The sequence below is a fragment of the Argopecten irradians genome, chromosome 4 (assembly GCF_041381155.1).
Source record: "Argopecten irradians isolate NY chromosome 4, Ai_NY, whole genome shotgun sequence".
Taxonomy (NCBI): Eukaryota; Metazoa; Mollusca; class Bivalvia; order Pectinida; family Pectinidae; genus Argopecten; species Argopecten irradians.
This window is the reverse complement of record NC_091137.1, coordinates 29723863-29736831: the sequence shown is the minus strand read 5'-3', so window position 1 is coordinate 29736831 and position 12969 is coordinate 29723863. Positions and strand designations below refer to the sequence as shown.

The 12969-nt window shown below is 35.7% G+C and overlaps 1 protein-coding gene across 2 annotated transcripts; it reads left to right on the top strand.

Annotated features, from left to right (window-relative positions):
* The first annotated feature begins 455 nt into the window (after window positions 1–455).
* LOC138321244 (proton-associated sugar transporter A-like) lies at window positions 456–12969 on the top strand. 2 transcript variants are annotated; one of them, XM_069264777.1, is made up of 4 exons: window positions 456–610; window positions 5998–7760; window positions 10886–11061; window positions 12669–12969. In XM_069264777.1, the coding sequence occupies exons 1-4, from the start codon at window positions 606–608 to the stop codon at window positions 12882–12884; spliced, it is 2160 nt and encodes a 719-aa protein (XP_069120878.1). In that variant the 5' UTR covers window positions 456–605; the 3' UTR covers window positions 12885–12969. The 2 variants fall into 2 exon arrangements, with proteins under 2 accessions (XP_069120878.1, XP_069120877.1); XM_069264776.1 differs by lacking the exon at window positions 456–610 and adding an exon at window positions 677–1454.

The following is a 12969-nucleotide window of genomic DNA, read 5'->3' as shown; positions in this document are numbered from 1 at the left end:
CTGGCCGAGATATACCATATAACAGTGGTAGTTTCTGCTCCTATTGAGCCCAAAAATAAAGGGAGTGGGACGACCGATTTCGCTGTTTTCGTTATAATATGACCTGGAGGAATGCCCTTCTTGAGTGTCTATAGCTTTGGTGAGACACTAAAATGGACAAGAGTTCAATTGCTACAAGGAGACTATTCCAATATACCACAGCCTCCTATATTCACACTACTACACATATTTACACTCCCTACTGGGGAGACCAACCTTCACTGATCCTATATGTCGAAATGACATTAAGTTAAAAAAACCAAGCCATGTTTACGTTTTAATCTGAACTCAACCATATAATTTTATGCAAACATGTTTAAGGGTAGCTGTATGCGATATGGAAATATATTTTCCAAAAATTTAAAAAAAAAAGGTGAATAGTTGAAACTTCTATTACGTGAAGTGGTTTATCACAGGGTTTGACGCGATGCGGTGTCTAGTTACCATACTATTACCATATACATATTGTACCAGCCTCATGTGTGGCTTTTTGTCCAAGTAAATACTCTTAAATTAAGGACAGCTACAAATGTAGCCCTGCATATCGCTCGCCAATCAAGACAATTATGACGTAAGTACAGATTATGACTTTTCTTGGTTTAATAGTACCATGCTCTGTGTTATGTATACATTTGCGACACATTTTCTGTCATTCAGACGATGTAATTGGTTAACATATGGGGCTAGAAAATTGAATGTCGCCAGTTTTGTATAGTAATCAACATTTTTTTTTTAATTTTAATTTTTTTAGACTTTATTTTCAAACATTTTACATAAATGGAAACCAACACACAAACACTTACATATGCACTCAGACATCAAGGTGTACATTATGATAAGTAGTACCTACATAACGTGTATATAAATATAATATGATAATACACTTGTACATGCTATGTCATGTTTTATATGTACAGTATGTAATTAGCAATTTATATACCCCTTAATAACGACGTATACACAGCGTTATTCTAACATGTCTGTAAATCTGAGCTCACTTCAGAATTTGTAAAGAACATAAGACTAATGTTAAGATAACGTGTTTTTGCTAAATATTGGAGTCTTTTAAAGAATAAAACCCATTTCACAATTCAGAAACCTTACTCACAATGGTGGTTTTTACCTATTACTCGCAATGAAATTCGTGTGGTGGTTATGATATGACATCAGGTTTCAAGGATTTTGAATTGACATATTTGGGATGCAAGTAAACTTCGACAATTACCTTTTCGGCCTCAAGCTAAGGACTTGCCATTGATTAATGTCATTGGCTAACAAACTTGTTTGTGAAATCAACTAACCATTGGTTTCAATTTGGAGCATATAGAAGATAAGTATGTATTCCAGAGAATCTTGAAGGAGTGAATTCATAAAGAACCAGTTGCTTGTGAAGATTAAGCGATAATGCCCTGCAGGTAGGTTGATCGAATTGTAACCGGTGTCTCTATTGCATGATCGTAAAAGGCGTCTAAGTATAGGATCTTATCTGTTGAAAAAAGCAAAAAGAGTATTGATTTATTGTTAATGGACTGCATTTGTGAGGAGCCTGGGTATGAAATTCTTTTAATGACTTGCATAGCAATACGGTTCGGTACACCAGACAATATCACATCTTACTAGATAATCCTGAATGCCGCTTGTTGACGTGTTACAATTTTTTCTGCGGGATATATTACAAATCCATAAGTAATTTTTCTAAATCACGCAATATTGTAAGTTGCCTAACAAACTCAATCACCATATATCATGGTCACTAGGAAACTATGTTTGTCAGTGTATCATATTTCATGACAGATATTAACTAGTTTTTTCACTAGGATAAATATGCAATCAGAGCACCAGGAGAGCAATTATTCAAGATGATTTATATGAAATACCTTTTATATGAAATACCGTTACTTTTGCTTTAATAAGTAAACGTGATAAGCATTTCCTGAGATATTGTACACATTTATTTGTTACCTAGTTCATGTATGTGATAATGTATCTATGTAGTTGTTAGTGTTTCTTGTACATATGGTCCATGTATGTGATAATGTACACATTTATCGGTTAGTTGTGCCTTACAAACTACAATTATTGAGTACAGACACATGATTATCGACAATGACAAACGATTTTTGTGAACATTTCCTCTCGGCCTTGGGATGTATTTTTAAACTAAACATCACACAATAAATAATTTCCTGTGCACTTAGAATACGTTTGATGCGGTGCTCGATCACACCGGTGGATGAATATTTTAACAAGCTTTGACGAAGAAAGAAATCATTTTCTATAAAGAGGTCGTCTCCGATTTCCGAAAATATCTGGACACCACTAATAGTAAATAACACACTCTAGTTAAATTAGTTTGCTAGAGCAACGACCCTCAACTGATCGCATATCTGATAGTAGAGTGAAGTAGAAGGCCTTTGCAATAGTACCCTAACCGGGATTGATAAAATGCAAGCATTTTAAACAAAAATGAATTGTTTCAGTTCCACAGTTTGATTTTTAATGGAATGATGTTTAAATTTCAGTTCCACAGTTTTGATTTTTTTACCCTGCAGGTAGGGCATTGCATGATCATAAAATGAGACTTAATTTAGGATCTTATTTTCTTTTCTTCCTAACTGACTTTATCTTTCCTAATGCCTCCCTTGGAACCGCCTGGAGTTGAGCGTTCGCCCCTGTGAGGAAGGCTCTGGGTTCTGTCCCCCAGCCGAGACACGCCAAAGTCTATAAAATTGGTAGTTTCTGCTCCTGCTTAGCGCTCAGCATATAGGCAGAGGGACGACTGGTTCGCCCGTTGTCAGTATAATGTGACCGGGTGGTGTGTGTTGCTTGGTGTCTTCGGTGGCAGGCTTCAGTGATATAGCAGTATAAAAAGGGCAACGGTTCCACTATACAAGACACAACATGAATATACCGAAACACATACCACATGCATGGGAGGCCGTCCTTACATGACCATAGCTGTTAATAGGACGTTAATTAATCAAACAAACAAAGTTTAAATGCTTTGCTTCAAGAACAAAACCCAAATTGTAGTAGTCGAATCCAGGCTAACAGGACACCAATATGCAATAAATAGCTTTATATATATAAGGGGCGGGCCCAGTAAAGAAACATATAGCGAATTCGTCTGTAGTAATGAAGGGATTGATCTAAAGCCTCTTTGGGTGACGGTGACCAATTTTGAATAAACAATAGGTCTGGTCCCACAGATATGAAAAGATTAAGTTAAAATCTAAAGCCTTCAAGGTGGTAGCTTGGTCTTGGCTTCTGAAACAAGTTGAGTGATACAGGTCCAATGGGCCTTTAGTTGTAACTTTGTGTAATATGACAAAATAACACTTTACGATATTTAGTAGGATTGTTATACCGATATCTGAATGTACTATGCACGATGTGACTTGGTCTAGCGTTTGTCTTTACAGCCATACATATAGTGGTTCTCATAGCAAGATTAGTTTTAATGTTGAATTATCATAGTCAAACTCAATACTATCATTTTATTGCTATTTATGACATGTGTCCCTTACAATCTGTAGCTACACTATAAATAGAAATATAATTCTATCAAAGGTTATCAGATAGAGATCTAGAGTCACAAATTACACGACGGGACCAGTAATATAATTTGCAATCATGTAAACAGAAAATCCATATGTATAAACATATTATATTAATCAAGGAGCTAGCCCTGAAGAACATGACCCCTGTGCAGAACCTCGTAATTCTGACTGGCATGAGGGGATATATAATATCCGACGCGTTCCGGACAAAATTAAATTACTATGCCTCTTCAATGTACTACAACTATATTCTACAAGCAGTGCTAAGCCAAATTTATTGAATAATTTGACGAGTAGACATTGTCCATTTGTCCAGTGGACCGGTCACCATGGTCAATGACCAATATAAGAAACGGAAGTAGAAATCGGTCACGGTAGAAGGAGAGAAGCACAGCTGAAACTCAATCAGTCGTGGAAAATTGATCGCGTGATAGAGGGAATATAACATGGTGATGAATGCTAAATAGATACTCAACTCTGATAGACAGAAACAATTTACGAAAGACTAACATTTAGGTAACATTTAACAAATGCATTAACAACGGGTTTATAAAAAAATTGTCAGATTGAAGGTTAAATATTGGCGTCGTTTTCGGCTGCAGTAATTGGTTAAGTTGTCTCGATATATAACCACTATACCCTCTACTCCGGGGTCCCGAGTTCGATTCTCATGGTAGTGGACAGAAACTCACCGCTGGTCGGTGGTTTTCCTCCAACTATAAACCTGCCTCGTCCTTAAATGACCCTGGCCGTTAATATAAGGTTACTCCAATCAAATTGACCTGTTGGCGTTGCGTTGAGAATGTCTGCTACTGTTGATGATTGTCTCCGTATGATTACGCGACACCAATAGTATAGTGTTATCTCAGTGAACTATATTGACATAAAGTGCAAGATCGAGCAACCAACCATCACATGGAATATGACACAATATATGAGTATCCCACAGATAAATCTTTCAAGTTAATATTATCAAACCCCTCTCAAAACATTTGTATTAAATTGAGTCCGAATGAGTTTATAAGATATTGTCAATGTCAAAATTCAACGAAACAGTTACAACAATGATATATATCAAATTACTGCCTAATTCTAAAGTGTTGTATCCCCGAAATGGCTGTGATTTGATCACAAATATTATGGATTTCAGACCTTTACATAGCAAATGAGATATCTTTCAAATACATGTGTGTATCCATATGCGACTAATTTACTTTCTTTGTCAATGCCTCATGCAGAAAAAACACAACATCACTTCATGCAACGAGTTTATAATGTGTGAATCAGTTACATAGATTAGGTTGATTGACACTTCAAATATTGTGCAACGATTCAAGGACGTTTATATGGCTTGCAGCATAAATAGATATATCTGTTTGACAACGACAAATTCAATATGTAGATCGTGGCATTCTGGAACCGATTCATATTCGTATTGACAAAAACATTATAATTCTATTATTTTATCAACGAGTTGGAGTATAGTGTAAATATACAATTAGTCATTGCAGTCGGAAAATACTCTTAATGCTTGCAGAATATAAATGCTGGTTTCAAATCTGGTTACAATGTGACATCCTTGTGTAATTGACCGATCGCTAAAGATTTTGTAGCCACGTAGCATACACTATACAATATCTTACGTGCGGTATCCAAGCGGTTTGACTGACTTCTATCAAACTTTCTGAAAATGTCAAGTAACGTTCATTTTAATTCTGTTTTAGTTTGATCTGCCTTCACAGTTGTGTGTTTTGGGTTTACAAAACAGATTATCAATGGGCATTTATCAATCATTTCAACCAATTAAGTATACATAAAAAATCTATTATATTAGTTGTTATACGAGGTGAAAAGAATACATTTGTTTTGTAGGATTTACTTGGCCCTGACTGATAATAGGACGTTAATTAATCAACCAAATATAAAACCAATGGTTATATTTACATTTGATAACAATCTTATGATGAAATGGAACAACCATCTTTTGTGATCGCTTGCACGACAACTGTGACATTCCAATGATAATGAACTCATAATAAGCGGATGAGAGTTCATTAACTGGTGAATACCAACTGTGCTTAGTAAAGTTACATAGTGGGACGGAAATGGAAATGTTAAATAATTCGTGTTGTATTTACTGAAATATATTGTATGTTCATGTATATTACTTTAGGTTCTGCTACCAAACACATCTACATAGATCGAAATACGGCATGACGGTTTACGCTCAATATCATAATCTTTTCTTTTTTAAAAAAAATTACACACTTAACATGCGGAAAAATGTTTTGAGTAGACGGTAAATAATCAAATTGATTTAAGCTTTCATATGACAGAGAAAACATTCGATAAAAGTACGAACATTATGATAATGCAGAACTTTTTTCATTCTTTTCAGATCTGTCACCATGTCGATCGGTCTTCTCACCTCGACCATCCAGGTCCTTAAACGGGTTACTGACCAGGCCCAACCGTATGTCATTTCCTTCGGAGAAGGTCTGACTACGATGATGGACGCTGGAAGTGATTCAAATTTCAAACACCTGGCGACGAAAAAAACAAGATGGCAACTGATGCGTCTGAGTGCAGCAGTGTGTGGCATTGAGCTATGTTACGCCGCTGAAACTGCTTTTGTCAGCCCGATCCTTCTGAAATTAGGAGTTCCAATCTCCTTGATGACTCTCGTGTGGTGTGTCAGTCCTCTGATGGGATTTATACTCGTTCCTTTACTTGGATCCTTGAGTGACCGGTGTCGGCTACAATATGGAAGACGAAGGCCTTTCATTTTACTACTGTCAGCAGGAATAATCATCGGACTAATATTAGTTCCAAACGGTGAGACACTTGGAGAGTACATAGGGGGTGAAGGCTCACATCGTACCAATAGAACGTTAAATTCTAGTTTTAACGAAATAGGAAACGAAACAAGTCTAAACATATCAAATCCTGAAGAGATGGATAATACTACATCATTTTCTTCTGAGTGGATCACTCCAAAAGAGACAGATAATCATGTATCTGGTATCATTTTGACGATTTTTGGCGTAGCGTTACTGGATTTCAGTAGTGATGCGGCACAATCCCCATGTAGGGCCTACTTACTTGACATTAGTATTGCAGAAGATCACTCCGCAGGACTTACGTCATTTACGGTTTTAGCTGGTCTTGGTGGTTCTATCGGGTATCTCATGGGCGGAATAGATTGGAACAAAACAAATTTCGGGAAAACATTCGGTGGTCACACCAGGGTTGTTTTCACTGTGGTTCTTATAGCATATATAGTGTGTGTACTTATAACTGTGACTAGTTTTAAAGAAGTACCTCTTGACGAGTTACGGGGCGGCATGGCAGAACAGATACAGAGGAAAAAGAAGAAGAAAGGGAAATCAAAATACAAGAAATTCGTGAACGAAGAAACATCTTCAGAATCTGAAGACGAGGGTAACAGCAAGAACCTAAATCAATCAACATCTACAAATTATGGTGCACTGGACGGACCAAAAACTGAAAATATTTCTGCAAAAGTGACAAATTTCAATGAGCAGTCAGGATCAGGAGTCGGATTAACAAAAACTCAAGAATCGGATAGGAACAATGCAAGTGTTCGTAAAACCGGGCAAAGCAAACATTCTTTCGCCGAAGGTGATATCGGTAAAATCCGACAAAGTACTAACGAGGACGAAGCTAGAGAGATATTGAAACAATCCATAAACAGAAAATCATCTCGAAAATATTCTTTAGATGATGAAACTATTTCACAAAATGGTGGCGCTCGAAAAACATCAAGTGATACTGGAATTAAAAATGACCAAAGTGCAATGGCGACAGCCAATCCTGAAACGCAAGCTGAAAATATCATAACATACTCGACAGAGGTGACTTTAAAGACTTATCTGTTATCAATCATTCACATGCCTCGGTCAATAGCTGTCTTGTGTTTGACGAATCTATTTTGTTGGATGTCACTAGTTTGTTACTCATTGTACTTCACGGATTTCGTCGGTCAGGCGATCTTCGAGGGGGATCCTTTGGCGCCGGCGGGAAGTGTGAAACATGAACTCTACGAAGCTGGTGTCCGGTTAGGATCTTTTGGAATGTCTCTGTATTCTATATCCTGTGCCATATATTCGCTGTGTATTGAAAAACTCGTCGATAGATTTAGTAAGTATAATTTTGTGTAAATTTTAATTTGATATTGAAATGAACCCGTTGAAGCGAAGCAGATCACATTTTAGAATCCTCCAACAATAAGATATTTTTACAGAGGTATTTGATGTCTAAGTATACTTTACACATCACACATCGTCCACTGACAAAAACTGACTAACACACCGAATTATTATTTTGATTAGGTTTAATATTAGTTTTAAGTCTCAGTTCAGTTTTAGAAAAAAAAAATTTTGGAAAAAAAACGATCGTGCTTACCTAAAATATATGGATAATATATGTCGAATATTTATTGTCAAAAATCAACTCCAAGAATAATTATTTTAATCAAAAATCATTTTGTGAACTGAATTGTAATAATAATATCTGGTAAGAGTCAATGTTATACGTGGGTGACTGCTTTACAGAGACTACTAATTTAGTCTTAATTTAACCAACCAGACACCACGAATCCCCCATTTATTTTTAGCCTCCGGAACTGGTAATTCCGAATGGTGCCTACATGTCTTGCATACTGAAAAAGCTTAATGAGCAAGGCGCGCGTCGTTAAAGAATTGCCGTCATCGGGACCGCTACAGTGAGTGCAAAGTTGATTTGAAATGTATACTTAGCATACAAAAATAGGAAAGACCGATCAGTAATACCAATTTATAGTGCTGGTGTTAGTTTAGTATCATCATTACGCCAGACACGCAGGGAGGGAAACTCTGTTTTCATTGATAAGGAAATGGGTATTTAGACGAACAAAACATTTTTCTATCTCATGTTGTCGGCAATAAACGACTACCACGATAAAATCTGTACAGCAGACGGATACTTAATTAAGTTTCAAGCATCAGCTTATGTAGGAAGCATCCTACCAGGTTGGTATCGATCTTCCTTCTTTAATACCCTGCATGCTGTTGACATGGTAAGGACAAATCATCCTATGATTTTTGTGGCAAAATATTAAAGTCGACGTCATGTCTTATGCTGGAAGAGAAGTTGTGTTTTTCTATGGCTGAAATAAGACCGGGGATCAAGCCAAAGTGAAACAGTTGATTTTTTATTAGTGAATTTGAATTGAAGAATAATTCTCTTAGACGCTTTTGGTTAAACCTCCTTCTATTGGATATGCGTATTCCTTAAACTAGTAGTTTGTTGTTGCAGTTCTTCGAATTCCTCTTCAGTAAAATATTTTTCATTAACACATACCAGTGTATAAGTCAAATATGTTTTGACAGGTATCACAATATTAATTATATGATTCCATAATGCAATCAATTCACTGACTAGTCAAAATATATAGTTCAGTGGTTACTATCACTTTCGTTATATGCACCCCTTGAATATCTCAAAGGCAGTTCTGAAGAGTAAAACCTGACCAATCACAGACCAGTATAGAGTTCCTTTGATGAACATCAAAAGTATCGAATCACGGTACACTGTGGTTGACTGTGTTTTTTTAAATTTGGCGTTGCTGTGACTGTAATATCAAAAGGAAATCCCTGCAGGCCTTCCATTGCTTAGTTTTTTTCATCTGATTGTTCTTAAGATGAGATGGTCTAGGGTGGATATAACGACAGTAGAAGTAACCCTTGAAGTTTCGATGATGCTAAAATTATTTTTCTTATTATTTGCCTTGACATCGTACCGAATTTCGCATTTTGTGTTCCACGTATAAGAAAGGCTTTGTTTTTTCTCTCCCTTCATGAGGCATACTAAATGCTAAAACAATAACTATCCCCATTCCCTAACCTGTCAGATTTAAGGGATTTGATCTCAGTAGTCAAAACAATGTGATCAGCGAGATGCTTCCCGTTATATATAACAGTATGTTTCAAGTTTATACCATTCAAGATGGACATTGAATTATCTGTTTCATGAAAAAGCCATAAATGGTCTTTCCTTATGGCATACATTGGAATAAATAATACTGGTAAGTATTCTTAAAATTTATGAGCTCTAAAAATGGCATCTCCGGAAATTGATTTTTCTCCTAATTGCATCTTTCTAGGAACGTGTTGCGATCAAATGACACCATAAATGGTTGATAATAGTGAAACTATTCAATTAACTGAAGGCGCAAAGAATTCCGTATACGTGTTTAAATATTGATTAGGGCATTAACAGGATTTTTATCTCATGTAAAAAAAATCTATTTATATCGCCCTGATGAAAGGAATGTCTCTCTATATGTCTCCAAATACATGTACCTTAAAATAGAGTCTTTGCTGTTTCTTTTTATATCACACAAGACGTAATATCGAAAATCAATTTCAGGTTGAAATATACACGGGAGGTATAATAAAACTGTTTCAGTACAGATGGAAATTTAAATAAAGTTCATTTTTTAAAAATTATGAATGATTTTCTGAAACTCTTTCTTCGTAATTAGGGAACATTTTATCATCAGATTGTGACATTCTTTTATCCTATTTTAGGAATCTCGGTTTAAGAACTTTATTCGTGAGATACGTTATTCGGCCTACAGTAATAAATACTGATTATAATATTATATGGGAATTACATTCAAAAATTAAAATGAAACAATAATGTATCAAACAAATCTAATGTCATTATATTTCTGGTTTAGTAGCATAAATGCTGCTTCATAATGAAATGTTTTGTCATCAATAAACAGAACGACATTTATGTACTTAGTTAGGCTTTAGTTATTCCTAGATTCGCAGGGCTTTGGTTAGTAGAGAAAGATGAATTGACCTCGCCTAGTGCAGGGATTATCATTTTTCGCTACTTATTTAACCATTTCGTACCTTGCTGGATTTCCTAGTAATGCGAAATGAAATCATTGAAAATTTGCCGAGCAGCACAACACTGGCATTAAAACCATTTAAACTGCAATATTCTGAATTAAAACATTTGATGTTCAAGTTACTAGATTGATCCGACGAAAACGTCGGTCAAATTGTTATTTTAACAAAATATTATTGTTAAACCTCGCGTGGGTATATTAAGTATTTTTTTAATTATTTGACACACTTAATAACGGGGGAATAACACCCTAAAACTTACACCTAAGACCTTAACAAAAGAATTGCCTTTTGACAAAAAATATTGACTAAATAAACAAGAACGTCAAGCCAATAAAACAATTTGATTTTAATGATTATTTGCAGAGGCCAAGAAGGTATACATTGGTGGCCAGCTTGTGTATACCTGCGGGATGATAGTTATGGCTATAACCAGACACCGTATTGCTGCCGTGATACTGTCGCCATCCGCAGGGATCATGTACGCCACTCTCTTCACAATGCCGTACCTGTTACTGGCCAACTATCACACAAACAGTAAGGTATGTCATACAAAATATGGACAAAGTCATATCGTCGCACCAATGTCATTAAACGTTAGAGAATATTAGAAATAATGATTTATGCCACGATTACTGCCTGGTAACCCGTACCGAACGTGTTTAAGTCTTACCAACGGCAAGATAGTATACCAAAAAATTAAGTTACCTAACATTCTGCTATTCATTCTAATGGTGACATAAGTCATATTTAGATCTATAAATTTGACTAAAAAAGAAAAGTCATAAAGTTATAATGTATGTAAGTATGTTCTAAGTCAGTGAAGTCGATCTCATAAAGTGAGCTTGGTATTGCATACAGCTTCATAAGTAATTACAAAAGTGATCTGGGTTACACTCGTTAGTTTGTAAGTCATACGTAAAGTAAGTAGTTCAATACGGACAGTTAGATAAGTAATATATATCAAAAGTGAGCTATTACAAAAGATGAGCTAAACTATATTTTACAACTATGTTAGTCGATTTGCTTTCTGAAAAGTTCCATGTGTAATGGGAAGTAACTGCTATATACCTATGTGTTATTCTGTTATATCTACGACAGAGTTTATTCCCTTCCATTGAAAGGCATACAGCATGGAGTGATTGTTTTTGGGCTTTGTATATTCCACAGAGTATACTTATTACTGTATAATTGTTTGATTTCGCCGAGAGAAACTTTCGCGATAATCCCTTTGATATCTATTGGAGGGGAGAAATATTCGTGTGCTGCGCTACTGAAGTACATGTGACCGCGACTATTGAATTATTTAAAAATAGGACGTATAAGACCAAATATACAGCCTATGTTAGCAACGAGTAACATTTAAAGATGTTCCACCACCGACAGAGCATAAATGATATTAATTACTTGAACAATAATTGATGTTTGATCGCGTATATATATATCTAATTCACACAAAAAATTACATAAAATAATTTATTTTGCCTTTGGTGCATGCGCAATCAGCACTTCATTTCTTATAGGATATAGTGCCACGGAATTTTTTCGGGATGCAATTAAACATTTTTTTTTGTATTTTTAACTTTAAGTTAAATTAGAAGCTTAAACTTTCCAATGGTGGTAATGGTGTAAAGTAAGTAACTTTTGTAACTGAAGAAAAATACTTATCGTCTGCTCCTGTTTTTGATAGTGAAAAAAATACCATTTGTCAGCGGTGGAGCATCTTTTAAGATGATCCACCGCCGACAGAGCATAAACGATACCCATAATTTGAACAATAACCAATATATAATTATGTTTAAATGTGTCTAATTAACACAAACATGCGTATATAGTTTCTTGGATTTTTTTCGGGATGCAATTACTTTTCAATATTTTTTTATCTTGAGTTAATTTAAAAAGTTCAAACTTTCCAATGGTAGTAATGGTGTAAAGTATGTAATATTTGTAACTAAAAAAATGCTAATTTTCCTATTCCTGTTTTTGTTAGAGAAAAATACAATTTGTCGCCGGTTGTGCATCTTTAAAAGAAATGTCTATAGTCGAAAACATTTATGTTCACACAGATACTGCATGTTGTTGTTTTGTAGTCGGAGGCAAACGAGTCAATGGAAATGTTGAAATAGCAAAAAACATTTTCTTGTTTCAGTTTTCAACAAATAGCGCCGACAAGTCGGTCCGAGGCCTAGGGACGGACGTAGCGGTGGTCAGCAGTATGGTTTTCCTGGCACAATTCATCTTGTCCGCGTTTGTCGGCACCATCATCGACGCTGTGGGCAGCAGCGTGGCGATTGTGGTGGCGGCGGCCATCTTTAGTTTCCTGGGCGCTTGCTGTGCGACTCAAGTCATGTACCTGGACCTTTAGACGGTGAACTTGGAAAAATGAACTAAGAATTATCGTTGTAAAGTATGCGTTGCGAATTAATGAAATTAAAGAATACTCAGCTGGT